We start from the raw sequence: 27187 nt of genomic DNA on the forward strand, positions 1-27187 counted from the left end.
TTATATTCCTTGTATATTTTAAAACATGTCATAACAGATTTTCAAAGTTACAGACTGTGAACTTAAGCATCATAAATAATTTTGTTTCTGAAGCATGTAATACGCTTCTAGTAATACCTATTCTTTTGTGTGTATTCAAGAATTAATCTTAGATACTTTAGAGAATTTTCCCTTATACTTAGAAAATTATTTGTTAGTTAATGATATTAAATAATTGGTTTTTAAAATATGAATGTGTGTTCTTTCATTTGTAAGACATTACAGAATTTAAAAACGATAACAATTTATGTTTATGTATACTTTAAAATAAAAGAATATGCCATATTCTTTTGGGAAGAGATACTACTAATTCAGTAAAGGGAGGAGAATAATAGCAAATCATTGTTTTAAGCCTTTGTAGATTGAAAATGATAAGAACTTTTTTTAACTATTATATCAACACTTCAGCTTACTGAGGTATAATGTAATCTGAAACTATAAAAGTTTTTTTCTCACACCAATGAAGATTCAAATGAGCCTAAATAGCAGATGAGAATCAAAGCAATTTCTCTTGAATTTATAAATTGAGTGGTGGGATTTCTTTTGAGCATTCTTCTTTGTTATTATTTAGATTTATAATTTTTACCCTTAAATCTCTGGAAGATAGAAACTAACTTCTGTAATTTTTTATAAATTGGAATGGCACTAGATTAATATTGTTACAACAGTGTTGTCTGTGTTTCAAGTTTATTTAACAAAAGCCTTATAATCTTGCTAGATTTTAATTATCTCCCTAAAAAGATAATCATCTTCTTAAAATATCAAAATGTCTTTAAGTTTGGACTTTTGATACAGTTTAGCTTGAGTTAATATCACTTAGCTATTTGGTCGATGAACCTACACAGCATCAAAAAGCAATTAGTAGAATGTCTCCAGTTCACACAGTGGGTAGTTGGTAGATGTTTCCTTCTTTCTTTGGAGTTTAAGAAATCAAAGGTATACCTCCTGCTGTGCTATTTTCCCACATTAGTGTGGACTGAGCTCTTTGCTGGGTGATCAGGATTGTCTTGGACCAGAAAGACACTATTTCCCTCTTTTCTTATAGAACTTCTCCTAGAATATCCATGATCCTACTTAGTGCCTTTTCTGTCTATTCCTTTAGTTCTCAATGAAGGTAGCATTTCCCTAAATATGGAGGTCATTTTAATTTACAATTTTATAAAGTATTTTTAGTATTCAAATAGTACAAATGATTTGGCCCAAAGCTAATATTTCTGTTTCTTTACCTGCCATATTGTCCTTACCCCATCACACTCATCCTAACCTCTCCACTGAAACTGCTGTCAAGGGTCCCTAGAGATCTGACAGATCTGTTGACTGACTTCTGTCCTTCTCTTACTTGAGCTTGTGGCATTTGATAACTGTTGACCATTTCCTCTTACTCCTATGGACATCAGCGATACATTAACATTCAGACAGTATTTATCAAGCAAGGCAGATTATATAACAGTGAACAAGAAATGCATTTTTTCCTACATAGAAGTTTTATTCTCATGATGTTGTGCTTATTACATGAGAGTTAGTATCAGACCATCTGAGACCTAGCTCTGACACCTACTGTTGTGTCAACTTAAATAAATTTCTTAACAGTCTTCACCTATAAATAGTAACATTACAAATACCAGCATGGTAATTTCAAAAAGCGTTAAATAATCTCTGAAAATATTTAGCACACTGCTTGGCATTCTTTACATTCTTGGGGGGCAGCCTAAGTCTGTCAATGTACTCCTTTTTTAAAGACATTATGTCATTCATCTCTTTGGCTGGTGTTCTTTACTCTGGCCTTGGCAATCTCAAGTCCCACTTTTGCAATGCTGATTGCACTCCTGCCTGCCAGCCATTAAACACTGACTACTGTTCTTCCCTAACATACTGGCTTCCCACCTCCCTCCTTCCTCCATACTCCATTAGAGTTCATCTGCTGAGGCCTCTTCACTTCCCAGTCAGGTTTTGAACACCTGCTTTTTCTCCCAGTCTTTTTTCAAACATTTCCGCAAGCAGAGGCAGACACTGTTTCTTTGCATCTCTTTAGGTCCCTACGCATATCTGTCATAACACAGTCAAGTGTAATCTGCAGGGGTCCATGAGAGAAAAGAAAGTGTGTATTTGTCTTGGTATTCTTAGATATTGCACAACTGTGACCTTAAAATATGGATAATATTTATCAAACAAATACTTAGATGAATGCTTTTCTATGAAAGGACACTGTTCTCTATGTGCCAGGTATTGTGCTAGTTACTGTTAGATATGCAGCATCAATAGGACAAGGTCATTGTCTTCAAGAAAGGCACACTCCAAGGCAGGATGGGATAGCTAATGAGAGATAACACCCATATCGGGAAGGAACATTCTATTTCATTCAGAGGTATGGGATGTTAGCATTTAGACTAATCATCTTCTTGAAATAGGTGAATTAACAGTAACTTAAAATTTGGACTTTTCACTTACCCATTAATAAGTGCAGTTTTATTATAAATTCTGCCTCTTGAGGAATGTATTCTCGTAGACCCAAATGTCAAGCTGTCATAGCATCTTGTGATAGAAAGAGATGAGCATTGTCTATATGTTTCAAGTGATTTACTGTAAGTAGGGGTTTGCGTCAATCGTAGGTGGAATCTTGGGAGGTAGAACTTTAGCAGTTATCTGAGCTAAACCACTTTGTGCTTCTGATTTTTGAGATAAGGTTTAAAATGGAAGTTTTGGCTACTCATTTGTAGTATATTTACAGAAGTTGAAGTGATCTTTCCCTACCTTTAATTTTTTAAACTCTAAGAATTTTTTTCTTCTTTTCTGGTCTTATGTAGTTTAACAATTGTGGGAATGAAAATCTTCATTAGTTAATTGAATATTGTGATTTATATAGAATTATTATGAACAGTATTTGAGTATAATATTCAAAACAAGTCAGCTTTTCTTTAGCGAAACAAAAGTCATCTTAGCATCATGGTGCACAATAGTGACATCATTTGAAAATTAATAGTCATTATATCTTAAAGTACAGAGGTGACTTAAAAAAAGTATGAGTTTATTTTGAAATAATTTCAAGTTTACAGAGGAGAAAATGCAAGTACAGTACAAATCATGCTCTTTCCTGAGCCACTTGCTTCATTACTACTGAATGCTGTGGTGTGCAGTTCCTGGAAATGAGAACGTCCCTACATTGAACCATCAAGGTGGGGGAAATTAACTTTGTCCAGAGTGCATTTTTAAAGCAGCAAGGTTTTTTAGTTGATAAAGTGCTGCATATGAGGTAGTTTTTATTTTGTTGCCTCTGGTACTTTCTTTACTGGTTGTTTTTTGGATTATTTTTTGAGTTCTGGCACTGAGGATAGAACATGAACTTACTGTGTTGTCTTTATATCTGTGTTCTTCACTTAAGAACTGTGAGGGCATTTTCACAGTTATGAGAAATGTCAGTTAGAAGCAATTCTTTTTCTCTTCTGTGCTTATAAACCCTATGTACTTAGAAGACACAATTCTTCAAAATTTTGAAGCAATCTATGGAATGTTTTCAATGGTATGTAGAATATTGTAGTTCAGCAAAGATCAATCAGATTCTAGGAATGCTTATTCTGAATTTAGTTTCTAAGAAGAATTTCATAATTAGAAAATTTCACAGCAACAAAGGATACCACCACTGAATGTGGCCATAACTAATTTGTTCATGTTAGAATTTTTTAGTTATCACATAGTGGTGGTGACATAGGAATTGGCATAGAAAGAAGTATTAGTGAAAGAGATGAGAGTGAATTTTCAGACATGTAGTAATCATACTAGGAGACTCTTGTTTGATAAGCTAAAAACAATGAGAGTTTTAGGAGGAACAAATGATCAGTAGTGTCAAATTAAAGGAAAAACAACAAACAAGGTCAAATAGGATAAGGAAGAAAAAGCATATGTTGGTTTAGATAATTTTGAAAGCAGTTCCACTAGAGCAGGAGCCAAGTTGCAGATCATCCATCTTGCTTCTTTCTTCCACACTAGAGAACTGGGCAGATAAGTGCTCTTATTATCAACTCTGGCTGGTGTTATTGTTAGTAAATGCAGCATGTGTTGAATAGCAATCTTGTAACATAGCAATGTAGACTGAGTAGTGATGTTTTTATCATAATAGGTGGCTTTCTTAGCTAGCCTTGAACATCAAATCTATGAAACTGAAATAAATGTGAAAGGTTTCTTAATATAGGGACTCCTTACTTAGGTTTCTACTTATTTTCATTTCACATGGATTTTGAGGAAAATATATGAATTGTAAATTTGACATCTTACCTTCACTACCATACTTTTAGACTCTATAGTAAGTTCTCAACAAATACTTGATGTGTTTTGAATTTATTTTAAAAATAATTTTATTGATTATAATACTGCCACACTTGTGGATGGAAGGAACACTCAAGAAATAATAAAGATAGAAATAGGAAAACAAGCCATAGACAGTGTCAATTTTTCTGCATTCTAATGGGGCACTATTAAAGTGTCCTGTCTTCCAAGTTCAGCCTTGATTCTCAGGACTTCCTTATAAGACGGAATAGAGTGGACAAGAAAAGATGAAAATGAAACTACACATACTAATTTCAACCAAACTCAAGAAGAAGTAATGGAGTGACTGTGTAGAAGCTGTCTTTAGCATACAGATTCTTTCTAAGTGTTGAACTTCTCTTTGGACCATAAATTTCTACTATTTTTTCCTTAGATCATTCTCAACAGTGAATTTCACATGTCACATGTGATCTTGCTTCTGATTACTCTACAATACATGTGTGTATTCATTTATTTATACTTACTATAATTCTAGTAGTAAAAGTAGAGTTCCTTTTGCTGGGTTATCAAAGAATGAGTATGTACTAAGAATGACTCTGTTTCTGTGTAGTCAAATTCCTACTCTACTTTTGACTGCTCTTAGTTTTGTGGTTGAAAGAATGCAAATCATTCCAAGTTCTGTCATTTAAAATTTCTTGTTTTCTCTGTCCCTAAGGTCTAACTGACCTGCTGGACTTTTCCTGAGATTACTAACATAAACCTTTCATTTCTACCTGATAGCTTGATACCTTTTCCTATTCATCTATCAGATTCTCTTTGAGTTGATTTTTTCCCACTTAATGAGTACATTATACTATTCAATAAATGGTAGTATGGGTGATATAGGGCATAATATAGAGACAACTTGGGTATTCTGTAAAGACTAGGGAAATCATTAAGAAAAAGAAAAAATATTATTTGTGATATTTATAGCAACTGGAACAGGTTATTAAAGACAAAAAGGAACAAGTAGATTAGTAGCATTTAAAAACTTTATGCTTTGGGAGTTAGGAGGAAGAAAGAGATAAGTAGGAATTGCACAGTGGAGTTTTAGGGCAGGGAAACTACTCTGCATGATACTGTTATGTCAGCATTAATAGAATTTATGGCATGGTAAACCCTAATGTAAACTATGGACTTTGAGTGATGACTATGGGTCAATGTAAGTTTATTTATTATAACAAATGTACCACTCTGGTGGAGCATGTTACTGGGGGGCGGGGAAGCTATGCCTGTGAGGGGCAGAGGGTACAGTGAACAATGTACTTTCCACTCAATTTTGTCATGGACCTAAAACTAGTTTAAAATGCAGTCTATTTAAAAACAACAAACAAAAAACATACAAATAAAAAACCTCAAACATGTTCAATTCTCACTAATATCTTAGAAGCATCCAAAAGATGAACTACAGTTTACTTTTTCTGATTCATATGAATGAGCTAACCTGTATGGGAAAATGTCTGCCCAAGGAAAATGTCTTTCTTGCTCCACTTACTAGCGATCTCTTTTGAGAAGCATTTTAAAAGCTATAATATAATTTTTTTTTATTCTACTTTCCTAACATTTGCTTCTCATTTTCTTTCAGGTTTGAAGTTTGAGGAAATTCAAGAAAGATTTGGAGAGGAGTTCTTTAAAATATGCTTTGATGAGAATGAGAGAGTCCTTCGAGCTGTAGGTGGTACATTACAGGACTTTTTTAATGGCTTTGATGCTTTGTTGGAACACATTAGAACTTCTTTTGGAAAACAGGCCACTCTGGAATCACCATCTTTCCTATGCAAAGAGCTCCCTGAAGGTACTCTTATGCTCCACTACTTTCACCCTCATCATGTGGTGGGGTTTGCAATGCTGGGGATGATTAAGGCTGCAGGAAAGAAGATCTATTGCCAGGATGTGGAAGTGGAACAGGTTGCAAACGAGAAGCTGTGCTCTGATGGTTCAAACCCAGGCAATTGTAGCTGTCTTACTTTCCTTATCAAAGAATGTGAAAATACTAACATCACGAAGAACCTTCCACAGGGAACCTCCCAAGTTCCTGCAGACCTCAGAATTAGCATCAATACTTTCTGCAGAGCCTTCCCTTTCCACCTGATGTTTGACCCCAACATGTCAGTCCTTCAGCTGGGAGAAGGCTTAAGGAAACAACTTCGATGTGACACTCACAAAGTGCTCAGATTTGAGGACTGCTTTGAGATTGTTTCTCCAAAAGTCAATGCTACCTTTGAGAGAGTTCTGCTGCGACTGTCCACCCCATTTGTGATTAGGACCAAACCTGAGGCTTCTGGCACTGAAAATAAAGAAAAGGTAAGTGGATATGGACTTGAGATCAGTGAGGGGAACCATGGAATGGATAATTATTTCAATAAATTACATGCTGGCTATACTTGTAATTATTTAGGCAAGAGAGCTTTAAGTGCCATTTAGAAGATTACTGGTCCCTTGATGTATGTAAGAAGATTTGGCCCTATTCCCAGCCATTTTGCATAGTGTCTGCCTCATTCATTAATTTATTTCAGCACATAAAAAGGAGACATTTATTAATACTAGGCATAGCAATTACAAAAATGATAGGACTCACTAAAAATCTAATATTTTACATTCATGAATTTTTCCACTGATTGAAGTCAAACCTTGAGAGAAATAGTGATACTGATTTCAGCATTGCAGGGTTTGATTGCCTTATCTGGAAATAAATATAGGTTAAAAAGTCAGCTATACTATGAATATGTTCTTTTCTAAATTTCATAATCTAGGAACATCTAATACATATCCTACTTTTGTCTTAGTATACAAAATAATGTTCCCCATAGGTTGGAAATTGACTGTCTGAAAACTTCTCTTTAACTAAATTTTAGTATTGAAATAGGTTCATTCCTTTAGAATGTGTTTACTCCTTGAGAAGATTCAGAGAATACTAGTATTCCATACTCATGTTCTACTAAAATGCAGTTCTCTTAGGCTTTCATCTTATATCCAAGTATTTTGAGGAAGTTATTGGTTATTAGAAATTAATAGGTTGCTATGGCTAAAAGAAGGAAAAATTTCAGAAATAATAAAAAACTCAGTAAGTGAATAATCTACTATACATATTCTAGATTGTCTGCAATAATAATTAATGAAAAAATAGGATCCTGAAGGTGGAGTCAAATATGTTTTTGAGGATTTTGTACAGTATTAGTTTCATAGTTAACTTTATAATTTTGAAGTTCAATGGAAACCTTTTAAAGTATTTGAGAAAGATGGAATGATCCTTAAGTATTCCCTCTGAATAAGTGATTTAGGAAAATCATTCAGTAATATTTTTATTATATAAATCCAGGGATTAGAAATCAACTAAGGATAGACCTGGATTTGATACATTTGGATATTTTAGTGTGAATGAATTATTATTGTTCTTATTCGATCACAGAAAGATTTTTTTAATTTTTTTTTTTTTTTTAGTAGTACTGGGGATTAAACTCAGGGGCACTTTACATCTGAGTTACACCCCTAGTCCTTTTTAGTTTTTATTTTGAAACAGGGTCTTGCTAAGTTTTCCAGTCTGGCCTCAAAGTTATGATCCTCCTGCCTCAGCCCCCCAAGTTTGCTGAGATAACAGGCATGTGCCACCATAGCCAATTAATAATATTTCAAGGTGATATATATATATATATATATATATATATATATATATATATATATATAATAAATATAAATTACACATATAAATATACATATATATTTATTAATTACTGTTACTTTTGAGGCCTCTTAAAATGGAAGAAACTTGGTAAATGTGTATTTTTGTTCACATTTGTAATTTGTTTAAAATGGGAATTATACTAGCTTTTTAATTTAGAAAATATTAAAGCTGTCATTTTGGTTTTACAGGAGTTCAATATTTGGCATGGAGGGTTTGAAGCATATTTTGGCCTTTAGAATTGAAGTTAGCATTTTCAAAAATGTTCCTGAACTAGATTATTAACAATGTTAATTGTTTTATATATTGGAGAAAAATTCATTCAATTTAAATATAATGCTTCAGTTTCCCCCCCTATATTTGGCTTGTATTTCTGTTGAATTTGTATACCAGGGTAAGAAATAGACATAATGAAATGATGACTCAAATGTCAAGGCCCCCTGCCAATTCCAATAATAAGGAACTGGCTCATTGAGAAGATGCAATTATCATCTAAACATGCTCATGTAGTTTAAAAATAAAGCCATAGGCTAGATTTTTAGTTAGAAAAGAGTAGTAATGTGCTCATTCTTACGTTTACATTTCTGCATACCCACCTGAGAAATGGTTTTGAGAAGGGGACATTTTGGAGGCTATAGTTGTCCCAAATTGGAACTATAATCAGTGATGGCATAGAATCTTACCCAGGTGAATAAGTAATGTTTTTGAATTAATGTGTCATCAAATTCTAATATGTAGTTTCTTAAGATATGGAAAGAAGAAAGCAAATCAGGCTTAAAAATTAATTATGTTCTTGTTGATAAATGTGACCTTGATATGCATTATTTCCCCATAATAGCTGTTCTTATTAATAGATTACTTCATGTTGCTTGAAGTCTCTAGTTTTTATTTGGCTTGGATAAGAAAATGCTATTTTACAATAATTTAACATATATAATTCCTAGTCTAACACTAAAAGCTTTCATTATTTATCTTTTTTGTCTATGCACTTAATACCAATGAACCACTACCCCTGCCATCAAGAGAAAAAGTTGAGTTAATCATCAGTCATGACAGTAAAACATTTGCAGATTGAATTGAAAATGCTTCTGATAAATTATGATTTTTGTGATTTTATTTATTTATTTATTTCATTTATTTATTTTATGACTAGAGGTACAAAATGCTCATAAGCAAGTTGGTGAGATACTAGTGAAACAGAAAGCCATTATCTTAGACTCTAAAGTATTACATCTTGATCCTGCTGTAATGGGTTATAAACATGTAAGGCTTGATCAAGATGTCAACTTGTTACTGAGAGGCATCTGGTGCAACAATCCATGGCAGGTTTCAATTCAGCAGTCTTGAAGTCAGATGAAACTTCCAGATGGTTTAATTAGGCTTTGATCCCATCACTTGGTTTCCTCTACATCTCTAAGTGCTCATCCATGTCTCACAGTCTCTCTCTCTCTCTTTCTCTCATTTCTTTTCTCCCCATGTGTTTTCATCTCTCCTTAAGCTCAACTTCTTTTTCTGCACCTTCTTACTCATCAAATGTCAAGCACTGAATATGAATAAATTAGTTATTAAAAACAGATATGCTAGCATTAAAGACTCTCTTAGATATCCATATTAATCTGTGCCATGATCTCTTTCACATCATGCAGATCTAATATTGTTCTGAGAAACTGGGATCTTGTTTTGAGTTACAAGGCTTTGTGATGAATTGGAGAAGAAATTTGTTTCCAATCCAGCAAGCTGTTTGGAGGTTAATATTTTCATGTGAACTCAACCCATTGAAGTTGATTTCAATGTTTCTTTGTGTGGAGGATTATTACAAATCAGGGTAATGGCACATATTCTTATACTGTAAAGTCATACATGATAAGTGTCAACAGATTGTAAGAGAGTTTTCTCTGATAACCTTGATTTTAGTAAATCCTTTTAATTTCTGAGTGTCAGATTGCTACATCTGGAAATTAAGAAACTTAGACTAATAATTAATATTTGTATTCCTTTATAAGTCATACTTGATACATGTATATTTATATGATATCAATTATTTTGGTTTAGATGTGCTGTCCCACAAAAGCTCACATATGAGACAATAATGCAAGAAGATTTGGAGGAGAAATGATTGGGTTATAACCTTACCCCAATCAGTGAATTGATCCCTGATGGGATTAACTGAGTGATAACTAAAGGCAGATGGTGTGTGGCTGGAGAAGTAATTCATTGTGGGAGTGTCTATGGGGCATATATATTGTATCTTGAGAGTGGAGTCTTCCTCTGCTTCCTGATCATCATGTGAGCTGCTTCCCTCCTGCATACTCTTCCATCATGATGTTCAACCTCACCTCGACCCCTGAAGAATAGGAGCCAGCTGCCTTTGGACTGAGACCTCTGAAACCATGAACCCTCAGATCTTTTAGTCACAGAAGTGACTAAAAACATCAATTGACCATAAACTTTTTCTCATCCCCATGATTCAGTGAATTCAGATTCATTTTAAAAGAGAGGAAGGGGGAAGGTGGCTTATCTACCGGGAAGAATGCATTTTATTATAAAGACTGGATTAAAAATATTCTCTTGACAGTTTAGGTGACCAACCTGAGAAAGTTACTTGTAAGGATTAAATGATATAATCTACCTAAAATTCTTAGCATCTGCAGCTCGCAGAATTAAGTTGCTGAATAAAAATTGTTAGTACTTTTTCCACTATATTGTTATTGTTCCTTCCCACTTGTAATATTCCCTCTACGCATTCCCCTACTCACTTCTTTTTGTCTTAGAGAAGACAGTATCAGATATCAACAGGTTTAATAATTTTAGAGAAATATCAACCTCACCTAACATCTTTGTAAAAACAGGGCTTGGTCTCTGCTTCTTGTCTTAATAAAGATTAGAAAACCACTTGTCACAAGTCCTCCAGGAGCTCTATTTGGGTTTGCTTTTTATTTACAAATTATTACTTTTTTAAAATCCCTGGTCTTCTTTGCAGATTCATGAAAGTTTGGAATCAAATTTTCATTACCCCTGTCTACTAATATAATTTGTATTCACTTATCAAAGCATTTTGCAGTGGCTTCCAAAATGAAAGAGATGGATTAACCTAGCCACAGACTGAAATGGCAATGGATTTTGAAAAACAATAAACAACATGAGTTCCTTTGACTTTTTTTGATGGTTGTTTAGTAGCATTGCTTCAAAGAACCTTAATAATACCCTGGAAAAAGTTCAGCATTTGAAATACATCATCTCTAGGACAGAACAATAGTGTTGTTATTCATCTTCTGTTTTGTTCTCAGGGTAAGCATTAAGGAAAAGTATAATAAAATTACATTTTTTAATCCTCAGAAATATCCTCACGTTTGTCTCATCAGTTAGAAACTGCAAGTAAATTCTGGGAAATAACTTTCAATAGATAAAGTAGGAAATAATCTATGAATTTCTGTGGTCATAACTGTTTTGAAAATGTTCCTTTATCTTTTCTAGACAGGTACCCATCTTTTTATGATGTGCTGATTGAAAAGTTTTAAATATATTTATTTATCTTACCATACCATAAAGAACTTCTGAAAGACAAGTTTAATTTGGCTGTCAAGAATTCATTTTTAGGCCAGGCATGATGGTGCATGCCTGTAGTCCCAGTGGCTTGAGAGTTTGAAGCAGGAGGATCAAGAGTTCAAAACCAGCCTCAGCAATTTAGCAAGCCCTAAGCAATTCAGTGAAACCCTGTTTCTAAATAAAATATAAAAAAAGGGGCTGGGTATGTGGTTCAGTGGTTAAGTGCCCTTAGGTTCATTCCCTGTACCAAAAAAAAAAAAAAAGGAATTCATTTTTGTCTTCAACTTAAATTTAATTGGGGAAAGTATGAGCATTTCTCTTCAGATCATAATATTCTATTAAAGACTTTCAATATTGAACTGTAGTCTTTGTGATGGACAACTTGACATAAGGGCTTTCTCCATATGTTAGAAGTACACCAGACTTAACTTTATTCAAAATAATCTAGAGTCTTTTTTTTCTTGTAAGTACAAATGAGGTTCCTTAATTTAAATTTTTATGTTTTTCATGTTTCCTTACAGTTGCTCCCTGACAATTGATTAACCTTAAAAGTAAGATTGGGCAAATTGAGATTTTTCTGCAGATATAGACATTGTTCATCCAGGTCTTTTTTCCCCTCTTAATGCCTATAATATTAAAATTAATGTATTGTGTTATTAGTGTTCAATTACTGTGTTTTGTATAGAGGACACCATAGGTGATTACATAGTGAATCATGTACTCCTAACAGTGTCCTCATGTTTAAAGTTTATGTTTCACCACATTTTAATTTTTGTCAGCAAGAAAGATTTCAGCCTCCCAAACTTATAAACTTATAAACTTATCTATGTTGTAGCATGTATCAATAGGTTGTTCATTTTTATTGCTGAACATTTCGTTGAATAGATATACTACAGTTTATGCATAAAACCAGTGGATGGATATTAGGTTATTCCCATATTTAGGCTATTTTGAGTAATGGGACAGTGAGAATTTATTTACAAGAGTTTATAGGGATATTTTCCCACTTCTCTTGTTCAGATGAATAGGAGTTGCTGTGTTGTATGGTATGGATATGTTTAGACCTTAAAGAAATTGCCAACAGTTTTCCAAGGGGGTTATGCCATTTCCCATTTGACTGGCAACATGTGAGGATTCCACTTTCTTCATATCCTCACCAACACTTAGTATTGTCAGTCTTTTTAATCATTGCCACCCTAGGTGCAAAATGTTATCTTGGGTTTAATTCACATTTCTCTGATGACTAAAGATCTATCTTTTTTATTCATGTTAGCAATTGATATGATTTCTTTGATTAAATATCTAATCCAGTGTTTTGCAATTACTTTATGTAGGTCTGTTCAGATTTTCATATTTTCTCTAATTAATTTCAGTATACTTTGTGTTTTTCTAGAAACTTGTCCATCTCATCTAAATTGTCTATGTTTACCTAAAGTTGTTTATGATAATTCCATATAATCACTTCAGTTTTGATGTGTGGCTGGTGATGTCTCCTTTTTTGCACCTGATTTTGGTAATTCATCTTCTCTTACCTCTTGTTTTTTTTCCCCTGGTAACATTTGATGAATGTTTTTCAATTTTGTTAATATTTTCAAATAAACAGAATATTTTCTGTTTTCTATCATGTCTGATGTTTTCTTTCTTGTGCTTGCATTATGCTTAATTTACACTTATTTTTTCTTTTTTTAATATGTATTTATTTCTTTTAGTTGTAGTTGGACACAATACCTTTATTTATTTATTTATTTTTTATGTGGTGCTGAGGATCAAACCCTGCGCCTCACATGTGAGGGGTGAGCGCTCTACTGCTGAGCCATAACTACAGCCCTTTTATTTGTTTTTTAATATGGCAATTTAGATTAATGAGTTGAGGTCCTTTTTTTTAGTATGCTCTTTAAACTATAAATTCTTTTAAACTCTACTTTAACTGCATCCCATAAGTTTTAATCTTCATCCTTTTGTTTTCTTTTGGGTCAAATTATTTTCTGATCTCTTCTGTAAAGCTCTTTTTTGAGCAATGGATTATTTTTAATTGTGCTATTTAATTTCCATATTAAATGTACATTTGTAAATGTATTTTAAGTCATTTATTAGTGCTTGCAGTAGAGATTAAAATAAATACTTTAATTATCACAATGTGTCCTTCAAATTAATACTAACCTAATATTGTACACTATAACAGTTTTGTCCTATATAACTTCATTTCTACCCCCCAGTTCCTGCCTTTTTGTGGTATTATTTTACATGTTATAAACTCAATTATACAATGGTTTTTGTAATTACCATATAATATTAATTGTATGTATATATAAAATATATAATTTTATATAATACATATCTATATCAAAAGGAATTAGGACAAGAAAGAAGAAATATATTCAAGCTTTTTCATATACTGTCTTATATTTATCTTCATATTTACCATTTCCAGTGTCTTTACTTCTTCCCATGTGTATGCACTTTCTTTGATCTTGAAGAAGTTCCCTTAATATATTTTGTAGAGTTGGTCTATTAGCAACCAGTTTTATTACTCTATATTTGTCCGACAATGTCTTTATTTCACCTTAACTTTTGAGAGTTTTTCTGGATATAGAATCTTTTGTTGGAAGTATTTTTTTTTCCAGTGAATTGAATATGTCCTCTACTGTATGTTGGGCTCTTTCTTTTTCAATTAAATTAGTTGTTCATTGCATCACTGATTCCTAGTCCAATGAACAAAATTGAACATAGTGATATAAGAGAGGATAAGCGATCTTGAAAAGAATGATTAGGCAGGGAATGCTTCACTGAGAATATATAAGGTTCATATATTTTCTTCATATTCTAGTGTTGGTAGGATTCCCAGATTTGTTACTTTAGTGCACCATTTGACACACTCATGCTACACATTGTTTTCTGGAACATCCAGTTTAATTTCTTGTTTTTCTTTCATTCTCTTTCTCTCTCTCACTTTCTCACCTACATCCCTGCCTCCTTCCTGGATAGAGCTGTATTTTTATTTATTTTTTGGCTATTGGAGATATTTAATATGTATTTTCACTCTATTATTAGATTCCTTTTATTTAGGTTTTTATTGTAAAACAATTACATATAAAATTTGGAAAATGCAGAACACTAAGAGTAAAACATCTGTTTATTATTAATTCCTTGAAATATTCACTGATAATCTTTTTGTGTACCTCTTTTTATTTTATACTACAAAACTCATTAGTTATGTGGGTGTAGATAGTTGTATTTTTTCATTTTTTTTTTTTTTGCTAAAAAATAATGTAAATCAATGTAGCCTATATATTTTATTTTCAAACTTTTATTAGTACTGAAGTTAGCTACTTTTCTGAATCACATGTTCTCTGATTGTTCAATAGAAGTCTAACATACTTCGGCACATCTACTGGGCCCATCTTTTACTTACTATGCAGTTGTCTCTTATAATTTTCAATTTTTTTGCCTTTAAAAAACATTTGCTAAGAAAATTCTTTGCTATAGAAAACTAAGTGGTCAATACTATTTATATATTTCAGTATCTCTTTCTATTACACTGTACTTTATTCTTTTTATTGATAGATTGATAACTTAGGTTGAAATGAGAGATATTTCACTGGATATAGTTAGTTTTTTATGTTGCTGTGTGGTACCCCATCAATTGCTGTTGAACCACAAGGCCAGTATATACCTTTGACTTTTTGTTCTGAGCAGCAACTGAACTCTGTGGGCCAATCAAGCACTCCAAGAACATTACAGTAACACTGATGACATGTCAGCATTGTTTTGACAGCACCACAGGATATATCTCCTAGGAGCACCAGTGGTTGTCTTAGCAACCTTTACCCTAGTTTGTCAAAGAAGGACTTCAGAGCCTGATTGTTGCTCTGTTATCATTATGAGATGATAGCTTACATGGTCATGGTAACCATCTCTGTTTTCCTGAAGTATATGCAAGACAGAAAAAATGCCAGAGTCATGGAAACATAATACACTAGATTTTCTTTTCTTCCTTTTTCATATTTCGTATTTACTCTTCAAAGATTCTGTGATTAGGTGTACTCAGATCATAACTTGGTTTTTATTGCTACAGCAACTTCTAAGTCATGACTTCATTGTCTTGCTTTTTCCAAGGGGGTTTTGTGATAATGTTTAATTATGATAATTATGATTGAAATAAGTAAATAGCATTATGTGGCCTTGGTTGGCACCATCCTGGAACAAGCACAGAGGTGGTGCTGGGAAACAATATTGTGCATGACTACGAAGTCTTTGGAGCAGGACTTTCCAAGTTTGAATCCTTTTTCTGTTTTTTACTAGCTAGGTGAACTTGAACAATTTTGATTTTTAAAGCTTGTTTTCTTTGCCAACTGCATGTTCAGTGGGGCTCTTTTTTTTTTTAAAGATAGAAGAGAGAGAGAATTTTTTAATATTTATTTTTTCAGTTTTTGGTGGACACAACATCTTTATTTTATTTTTATGTGGTCCTGAGGATCAAACCCAGAGCTGCACACATGCCAGGCGAGTGCGCTACCGCTTGAGCCACATCCCCAGCCCCAGTGGGGCTCTCTTGTTCTCTCCTGTTTTCCTGTAAAAATAATGAGTGCATTTTTCTGTGTTCCACAAGTTTGTTTACTACTTGTTTCAGTTTTACCACCAAATACTCATTTAACATTCCCTTGGTTGTATTCCTCATTTTTAATTCATAGTTTTGATTAAGAAATATTCTTATGTTCAATTTTAATATCACTTGTTCTTAGAAAAAAATGTCAGAATGTAGATTAACATTTAAAAGTATGTGTAATATATATGTAAGTACATGTATGTGTGAGAATTCCAGATGGTTATGAATACCTTGTTTGAAAATATTCGTAAAGAAGAGGAAACTGCCTTCAAATATTTGAAGAGGTATGATAAGAAGAGGAATACTATTTTATTATGTTTCACAAGGCAAATTGAGAATTAAGTAGAAGTTATAAGGAACTAAATTTGGTTAAGGATTAAGGGAAATGTTCCAATCATTTAGAATATTAAAAATGAAGTGAATTTCCCTGTGAGATAGTGAGTTACACAATATTTAGGAGTTCAAAAAGAAATTGAGTAACAATCACTCAGAGGTATTTTAGTGAAGATTCATACAGGGAAGCCCAAACTTACTCCAAGATAAATAAGATGATCATATTACTTTTAGAATTCTGATTTCAGAAAATAGGAGTAATATCTATATTGCAGACTTTTGTGCTCATAGAAGTAAAATTTCTAATCCATTTTAGAATTCCATTAGAATGGATGTGATTTGACCTGAAGTAATGAATGGGTAGAATAGGAAGAGTCATAAAAGCTGTAATTCTATTTAGTAATCATTATTCTCCAGAACCTAGTACTTTGCAACCTTCAAAATTCAACTAATATTTAAGTTTCAGAGAAGTGTCATCTGTGTTGAGTTCCAAGTTTAGGAAGCATTTTCCACTCTTAGAAAATTCAATTAAAACTTGATTTATATGACCTATCATGAATAGTCAAATATAGGAAAAGCTGTCTTTAAAACACTTTTACTTGAGGGTGCTCTATAGAAGAGCCATTTGCTTGTTTTTCAATATTCATGAAACTGGACCTTTAGGAAATGCTGAAATAATAAGCAAGTCATTAGTGTGTGCCTCTTGAACAAGTTTTCTTCTAGCTTATTTAGTTTTTAAGAAACTAAAATAATTTCCACATTTTCATTCACTGGTAGTTATATTGATCTCTTATTAGATAGATCTTTCTATCATACTGAAAAAATATGATCTAGCACTCTTGGTTTCATTAAAGAGTATTTTTAAATTTTGTGACAGAAGGAGTATAGTTCACTACATTTTGCTTTTCTGAAAAGAATACAAGTATTTATGTTTGAATTACAAGATGGTCTTTTTCTTTTTTTTCCTTTTCTCTTTTAACTGAAGACAGTGTTTTTCATGGATGCTTAGGAGAATGAAGACTTGACCTTATTTATAGGAGGAGCAGAGGAAGAAATTTGTTCCCAAACTCTTGCTCTTTGAAGGAGAGGTCAAGAACCGTATTTCTTGTCAGGACAGGCTTATCTGTGATGTTGTTGACAGCTGATGTTAAGACTGTAAAACTCCTGTGAAGTCTTGAGATTTCAAGTTTACATGTCTCAGAATTATGAGTGGATGAGTGACTCTGGGCTACTCCACAGGAGCTTCAGAAATCTTCCCTTCCACTTCAGAAAATGTGTGAGGAAATCACTCCATCTCCATATGCATACGTAGAACTCATATTAGGACTTACAGAATCAAGCATTTGCTCATTTTCCTGATTTATGAATATAGTAAGTGTAGAGCTAATACTAGAGTTGCCATAAATAAGAGAAAGAATTTCTTATAAATGTTTTGCATTAAAAGGATTTTGTGCTATTCAGATTTCCTAGGTAGGCTTTTAATTCTTCTTACCTTACTATCCTTATTAGAATAATTATGATTTTTTTCAATTGTTTACTATTCCCCTGGGCTCTGTGGTTGTAGAGGCTTTTTCTATACTATAAGTTTATTATTCTGTGGAATAAAAAAGTATCTCATTTGATATACAATGTTTGCATTCAGTATAGGAAATACAATTTTGTGAAGTTAATATTATTTTCTCCAATTTACAGATATAAGTGATATCTTAACAAATCATTTGTAGATTCTGTTTTCTATTTCTCTATAATCCTCTTGATTTTATGTAATCATAAATCTATACTATATTATAAATTATAACATTATAAATATATAATATAAAATATATTACAGGTTTTACATTTCATTCTGTCAGTTTCTCCATTTATTAGATGATTTGAGTTTTGTTTTTGTTTTGTTTTGGTTCTGGAGCCTTTAACCACTGAGCCACATCCCCAGAACTTTTTATTTTTTAATTTGAGACAGGGTCTTGCTAAATTGCTTATAGCCTCACTAAATTGCTGAGGCTGGCTGTGAATTTGAAGTTCTCCTGCCTTAGCCTCCCGATGCTAAATTGCTTATAGCCTCACTAAATTGCTGAGGCTGGCTGTGAATTTGAAGTTCTCCTGCCTTAGCCTCCCGAAGTTGCTGGAATTACAGGTGTGTGCCATCGCACCTGGCCAAGATATGACTTTTTAAACTTTTGTCCACAATACTAAATTACAGAAGACAATGAGTAATTTTGTCACTGTATGAGAATAAATGGACAAACAAACAAAAAGCCTCTCTAATTTGCTCCTCCTGATAGGGGTCATTTGACACTATAATAATGTGTTTCATTTTCTTAAAAGAATGTTATCTTGTAAACTTTATATATGATTTGATTTCCTTAGTTTCCCCCAGATATTTCTTTGAAGAGAACCACTCTCTTACAGTGTGACTTTCTGAGTGCTGACAACATTCAATTTATAAGGCTGTTTCTCACCACTATCATATAACAATTTAAAGTAATGTAATTTAAAAAATGTGTTGGGAGCCTTCTTAAAGTCTAAATATAGACTATACATATATTTGCTTTGTTTCCCTCAACCACTAACTTGATAATTCCAAGGGGAAGAGATGATTAAGTGGGTCTACTGTCAGCTGTTCTCTATAATCTGAGCAAGGCTCTGATCTCATATTTTGTGAAGGAGAAAAAATAGTCTCATAAGCTTCTTCTTTTGTTTATATGTATATGAATTAATCTGAGTGCTTTATTTTTTTCCTATCTTTCATCTTAATAATTTTGGACTCATTGTATTTATATCATATTTATTTTTACCTATCATACACTTATAGGTAAGAGAATTTCCTGGCTTAGTTTTTAGCTATATCTCCCCACTCCCTATTTCAGCAGGGGTTGCTGTCATCAAAAATATGGCATATTGTGAAATTTTAGATTTATTTTATTTAAGGTATTTATTCTATAATTTTATCTGTCTCCTTTATCATTGTTGGCGCTTAATATTTGGGTTGGTTTCCTTGGTTTGGCATAGCTGAATTGACTAAGACTATTTTTAGCATATAAGTTTCAGTGTATTTCTCAAAAGTACACTTTATGACTGAGAAAGTTTTGAGTTTTAATAGCACAGATTCTCAAGGTTGCTTCAGAACAACTATTTAACTTTTTTAAAAAATAAACTACTATGTGTTGTAGTATAGAAGATATTTTTTCTTTAGTTTTAGAATAAAATATCAAAAATACTTTATTCACCTAGTCAAAAACCAGGGTAAAAATGATCATCTAATCATTTATTCTGTTTATTTTCCCACTAGAATTAAATAAAACATTTAAAAGTCCATAATCATTTGTCCAGAACTCCTGACAGTCTTCACCCTTTTGGAACTGAGGATAATTTTAAACAATTTTCATATGTCTTTGGTACAGAATTGACTGGCAGTAAGAGAGAAATGATAATGTGTTCTAAATTCTGTCAGTGATAGTGCAGATGTAAGACATTGTCGTGGCAGTAATTGCAACAGATTGAAAGTTAGTTGAAATTTAACATGAAGGTGATTTTTCTTTAAAATTAGTGACTCTAGTTTTAGATTGAATTGTATATCTCTTCATCTTTTTCAAAAAGATGATTGTAGGGAATAGGCCTTTTGAAAAACCTTCTCAGGATTTTAATGGACCCTGTGGAAAATGGAAAGCAAATGAACCTGATAGGCAACATGATCGTTTTGGCTACTCTTTCAAAGATGTTGATTATAAAAGTGGTGACAATGATCAATCTAATTTCACTCCTCTAACGATTCCTGGGATAGGTACTGTTATTGAGACCCACTTTTTAGATGAGGAGACTGAAGTACAAGCAGGTTAAGAAAACTTTTCCAAGGCAGTATAGCTGGTACGTGCCAAAGGCAGGATTTGTAGCCAGGTGGTGAGCTCCCAGAGCTTGTGCAACAAAGTGTGGACTGAAACACACTTCACTAGCATATTTTTTTCTGAAGCAATACAAAAAAAAACCTATGCTTTTGAACATTTATTGCTGTTCTAGGGTCTGTATATGGTTCTTATTTTTATAGTCTAAAATCAATTTGGGAAACAAGATATAAATATATTTTAAGAACATCATTCATGCACAAGGGATAAAGAAGTTATCCACTGATTATTAGTGTGAGTTTATAACTTTCTACTTTTGAGATAAGCTAAATTTCTTTTTAGATGTCACATGCAAATGATGTTTTGACTGTCCTCCAAGTACAAGTGTAAATCATGGCAAACTATGCTATTTGCAATTGTGATTGGCTTTTCTTTTATCATGACAAAAGTTACATGTGCTGCTTCTGGAAAATTGAAATAATTTAAATTTATTTCTTGTTTTCAAATCATACAGGAAATCCTTATATCATCTTAATTGATTTATGTAACACTTTTAAAAGATGTAAAAAATTAGATTTTTCTCCTACAATTTTGATTTACCCTAAATTGTAGGAAGAGAGAAAGTTTTAGTTTGCAGTTTTAGTTTTATTTTGCAAATGGTCTTGGAAAAACCTAGTCTGTTTTTACCCCTTGGAAACTACCTCTGATTATGGTTGTTCTTTCAGGCTTCAGACAACTTTAATCCATGACTTCTTAACCTTTGTCTCATGAGGCTTATCTTATTTTTTATATTATTGTGTCTCCTCATCCAGGGTAAAGTCATAGTGTGTTGTCTAAGATAGCATTTTGATAGATTGTTGTCACCATCATCTCATTTTACAATATTTGCTGGAATCCAAAAAATTTAAAAATTCTTGATTTTAATACACATTTTGGGTCATATATTTCTTTAAAACTTGTCATGATATTGCATTTAGCCTGTGTATAAAGTCAGATTGACAATGGCACGTTTATGAGGATATGGCTGTGGGCCTTCAGAAGACGGTTTGAGCTCATCTGAGCTGGTCTCAGTCATGATCCAGTTGTTCCTTGTCCTGTCAGGTTTTTGGTCAGACATACTGAGTTTTGTCCATTATTTTATGTCTGACATTTAACCATTATCTGACATCCAGCAGGCACTCAGGAAATGTGATGGAGGGATTAAATTATTTTGAAGTTCATTCTGTTTTTAAGGCCCCAAAATGAGAATATAAGAGACAACAATTTGAAATGTGCTGTTTAATTGTGAAGTATCATATTGCATAAAATTATTTATTTATATTAGTGGTCATATTTAAATTTTCACTGCTAGCAAAATTGATTACTTAACTTACATATCTCTGCGATTACATTCTGTCTGGTATAAATGAGGAAAATAAAATTGCAAATAATATCCTAATGAGGTAATTTCCTAATAAGTCCTCATTTATGGCTATAAGTCCAATTTTAGTCATGGCTTATAACATAAGTAGTATGATCTTATTATATTTTTCTTTGTGTTTTAGCATGTTTCTAAAATGAATATTATGCATTTTGACCTCAAGTCCTAGTCATCTTTCTTTCTTTTCTTCGGTTGCCACTGCCACCTGCATATATTCTGTCAGGGTTCAGTTCATAACTATTTATTGAATACTAATTTCATTCCAAGTATATTGGAGGTATATATGAATCTGACATATTTTCAACTCTCAAGGAATATCATAATGCTCACTACCCGTATTGTGTGTGCAGATGTGTGTATGTGTTTGTGGTTTCTGTTGTCTCTAATTGTGTGTTTCTTAAGGATACAAACTGATTTTTAACCATCTATCTCTTTAGCACCTAGGAAAGTACCTGGAAAAATGTAGACCCTTGATTATTGAATGAATAAATTCATAAAGATGTTACCATTCATTTTGAGAGCACATGAAAAAGTATTTCATTCATAAACTTCATCTCAAATTTTTCTTTCATCTTAACATTTTAAGTAGAGGACAGACATTTTTTATCTCTGTTTTAAGGTTGAGGAAACAGAGAAGCAAATACTATAAGTGATTTACTGCATTCTGCTGATACGTGTACATGCTGCTGGTGTGCTGATACTTGTCTTAGAATCAGTTTCAAGAAGAAAGCTAAATGTGGAAGTGTTAAGAGCTCAGCAAAATTTCATCTTTTATAAAAAGTGTGCTTTTGCGAAGTCAAATTGCTAGTTGATATGCACTTGATGACAGGATTTATAGACAAAAATAATTCTCTTTTTTATTTGTTCTTTTTAGTTATACATGACAGAAGAGTATATTTTGACATATCTATACAAATCTGGAGTACATCTCATTGTAATTAGGGTCTCAGTCTTGTGGTTATACATGATATGGAGATTCACTGTGGGGTATTCATGTATGCACATAGGAAAGTTAAGTAATATTCCATTCTTTCCTATTCCTATCCTTCCACCTCCATACCCTTCATTCCCCTTTGTCTAATCCACTGAACTTCTATTCTTCGCCTACCCCAATTGTTGCATGTTAGCATCCGCATATCAGAGAGAATATTTGACCTTTATTTTTTGGGGGATTGGCTTACAGTTCTCTTAATTGTCTTTAACTTTGTTAATTTCTGAGAGCCTACCTTGTACGAGTCATTTTTTCATGCATGTTGAGGATATAATGGTAAGTAAACCATCTGTTGTTAATATGCTTCTGCCAGGTGGAAGGCAAGACTCAGATGTATTGTGGTAACTCCTAAGGAAGAGATTTGTTTTTTTGTTTTTATTTATTTTTTGCTTATTTGATTAGTTATTGTTTATGAAATTTTTACAAAGAGCAAGGCTCTGGAATAAACATTTCATATATGCAATATAATTTAATCTTTTCAACATCCCTGTGAGGTCAAATCCCTATTCCCATTTTACAGATAAGAAAATCGAAGTATGAATGTTATGGGATCATCAGAGAGTAAGTAATTATTCTTTGGGGAAGATCTGGAGAAGGAAATCAGGACGAGGAGAATGGCACGATCATATTGTGTCAACAAAGAGATTTAAAAGATTTATGTAGAGCATGTTCTTAATGGAGGAGTGATTATTTTTCACCAGAATTGTTTTTAGTCCTTTAATGATTTTTGAAGCCTTTTTTGGATCATATTTTGTCTTAAGGATCATATTTCTGGCATGGTTCCCTGGGAATATGTGGAAAAGACAAGTTAGAATGTTCCAGTTGGCTGTAAGTGTGGAAACATCTGAGGGATTTTTCTGGTCAGGTCCGGTAGAAACAGAAATCTTGCTGTAAGTTCTGGTCTTGGAACATTTCAGGATATGGGTCTTGGAGCATTTCAGGATATGGGAAATTGAATTTAGTGGACATGGAAATAATAAGATGAGAAATCCATAAACAAGTTTTAAAAATAGGTGACTTCCATGCCCTGTTCCTGACTTTTCCCATGGTGTCACATAATTACATTATGTTGCACATGGACTGAGTAAGACAGGGTGCATGGCAGTTGACCTTATGACCTGATGTCTTCACTGGCTTTAGTATTTATTGCATGTATTATAAAATATGAAAATGAAAGTTAAAAGTAAACTGATCATGGGACTCTGAATGGAACAAAATTTCAGAGAAAAAATATGCTTAATCATTTTTATCAGTAGAATGTCAATACAGCATGGAATTGTCATTATTTGAGAGTAATGGTAGTAACAAGTCTAAAGAAAGGAAACTCATGAAGTATAGAGTATATATTTTTAAAAAGAAATACAGCTTGTTAAAGTTAACTTTATTCTTTACTCAGAAGAAAATCAATAATTTAATGTTCTCCTGTTCACTTGAACTGCTAATACAGTGTTAATGAGAAGCATCTTTCATGGATTGTTTAATGGCCAAATAAGAGTCATTTTTAATTATAAGATTTAAATGGCAAACATTTGGAAATGTTGAAACCATCAGAATAGATCCTAAATGTTCTCACCACAAATTTGTTTCTTTTAATAGGTGAAAATTGCCCCCAAATATAAATCCTGTTTATACTTTCAATAAGGTTTAACAAATTAAAACTTTGTCTACATTGATATAATCATAATTTTTGAATTAGTGGAAAGTTATTTAATGACTTTTGCATTTATTTCTAGTGATAGAAATAAAGCATTACTGGAAGCTGATTAGTTCAGCTTGAGTCTTATTCCAGGAAGGTGGTCCTATCTTGAATGTGTCCTCTAGTCTTGGATAACTATGGACAAACTGACTTATTCTCAACTTCTATTTTGAAAGACCATGAAAGCTCTAAATCATTTCTTTTTGAGATCAAGCATCATTAGCTTTTTGAGCTTTTGCTTCTGCAGCGTATTTTTCTGAGTTTGTCTTTAGTTTGTCCTTCAATGGACAAATTCTCATTTCTCACTACAACCTGAGCTAAATGCCATAATCCAGATGGGATCTGGCCATTGAGGTGCTCGGGCAGTTTGAGGTGGAAGTCAGGCTTTCATTAGTGCAGCTGGGGCATGTTTTCCCCTGGGAAACACATCAGGCCTTTGTCTCATGTTGACTTGGTATTCAATAATTATGCCCAGTCTATTTTGAAATAAATTGTTTTCAATTTAAGTTCTATGTGCCTTTGAATTATGTTTTTGTGTGAATTATCTCTGTTAAATTTCACCTTATCAGTTTTAGCTTATAGCTCTAGTTATTGAAGTATTTTTGAAGACTGATTCTGTCATCAGTTTAATAGGATATTCCTTCTATAAGGCTGCATCTTAGCAAGTCCTTAAAATTAGAAGGGAAGTGAATATTATATGAAACTATTATAAATGTTTTAACAGTGACTGTTGGTATTTTTGTAGTATATACTTACCATTTTTATCATTATAAAAATCTTCTCTCATATTTACATATGCTTTCAGAAGTAATTACTAACAATAACACATCTTAATTACAAGATACATCTGCTCTAAGCATATAAAACATATTTATGAAATATTTTTCTCCCTACATGAATGACCTATTTTCTCAATTTTAATTATTTCTATATATTTGAATGAAATTACTAAATACATTTATATGGTTAATACCATGACTGGCAGTTTAAAGCTGTTTTCTATAATAATTATGTGAGTAATGGATTTTACAGTGTTTTTTTTTCTCTCTGGAAAGCATCCATATATTTGTCAGTACTAAACAGCAAATCATCATTTTTTTCCTGCATATATCCTAGTTGCATACATTTTTTTAAACCTCCTAGAATTCTGTTCCTAGATATTTGATATATTTCTATGGTCTCTGAAATTCAGGAAAAGATGTAAGCAAAGAAACTACATTGGGTTATGTCAAAAGACAAAATTTCAATAACTTTAAAGACCAAATTGGCTTTTCTCATTCCAGAATCAGCCATCATTTTATTCTGTAAAATAGAATTGAGTGTTCAACTAGGCATGACAGACAGGTGGTTTTTATAAGATGGGAATGAGGGAACAAAATAATAAAAATGGACTAGTTAACTTCAGGTAGCTTTTTTTGTAAGGAGTAAAATAGAGGGGATTTCCTTACCATGGAGGCTCTGGTTGATTGGATCCCTTCTGCTGCAGATCTCCTGTTTTCAAGAAATATTTGTCTGCTTTTGGTTTTGCCTACTTCCTTAAAGATTTGGTTTGATTACGTGTCACTAAGAGGGGTGACTCCAATTTGGTTTGTTCTCTTGGGGCCTAGTGCAGGATTTTAGTTAAAACAGTGGCCTATGAATTTCATTTAGCAATGTCACTCATATGATTATGAATTGTTAGTTATCTTTATCTTTACTTTTGTGTGTATGTGGTGATGGGGATTTAACCCAGGACCTAATGCATGCTTAGCACGTAGTCTCCCATTGCAATGGGGGAGCAATATTATCTTTAAATATTCAGTAGCTTCAATACTCTATGAAGCTTTTCCTGATTGTCACATAAAATTGACCAATCATTCTATCTTTTAATCATCTGTGTTCTGCCCATTTTTCTGAGTACTTGTACTCCTTATGTTTTCTTGCTATACAATGAGTATAAACATTATTGCATATATATGTATATACATTGTGTGTGTTTGAAATTTATCCAGTGTCACTTTACTGAGTATTGGTGGTCTTCTCATATTAATAAGAATCCCAGAATGAGGCACAGTATAAATATTCAAAATGGTGGGTACAAAATTACAGTTAGTAGGAATACATTCTGGAGATTTGTTATGCAGCTTGATGACTATAGTAAGCAACAATATATTATATACTTGAAAATGGCTAGGACAATAGGTCCTAAATGTTCTCACCACAAATCAATGATAAGTATGTGAGTGACAGATATGTTAATTAGTTCGACTTAGTCATTTCAAAATATATATGTGTGTGTGTTTTTATATATGTATATATATGGTATATATCACATTGTACACCATTAATATATAAATTTTTACTTGTCTATTAATCTTAATATAGCAGTTGGAAAAAGGAAAACCAATAAATGCTATCAATTGAAAACATGAATGAGTGAATGGACTGTGCCTCTAGCACCTTCCCTGTTCTCAGACTCCTGGCAAAGAGCCCTGCTGACATTGACTTGTGCCTAGTTCACAATGTCCCCATTATTAATTCCCTTTTAATTTGATTTTATCTGATTTTCCAATGGGAATTGATAAATCTGAATGAAAGGGAAGAAATGGCTATAGTAATTATTTAATTATAATAATTTTCTAGTAAAAAATGGTTTTATTTTCTCTTGAAAGGTTTGCCTTTGTTTTAAAATTTTGCTGGGCATGAAAGCAGGCTCAGAGATATTTGTAGAATGGTGTTTACCACTAGTATTTTTTT

General features: G+C 32.6%; 1 protein-coding gene across 1 annotated transcript in view; it reads left to right on the forward strand.

Annotated features, from left to right (window-relative positions):
- The window catches only part of Gucy1a2 (guanylate cyclase 1 soluble subunit alpha 2), a 265455-nt gene that overhangs the window by 55747 nt on the left and 182521 nt on the right, over positions 1-27187 (forward strand). The window contains exon 4 of the mRNA XM_076843807.2: positions 5924-6642. Within this exon, the coding sequence (XP_076699922.1) occupies positions 5924-6642 (719 nt within the window). The remainder of the gene's footprint in view (positions 1-5923; positions 6643-27187) is intronic.

This window comes from Callospermophilus lateralis, chromosome 2 (assembly GCF_048772815.1).
Source record: "Callospermophilus lateralis isolate mCalLat2 chromosome 2, mCalLat2.hap1, whole genome shotgun sequence".
Classification (NCBI taxonomy): Eukaryota; Metazoa; Chordata; class Mammalia; order Rodentia; family Sciuridae; genus Callospermophilus; species Callospermophilus lateralis.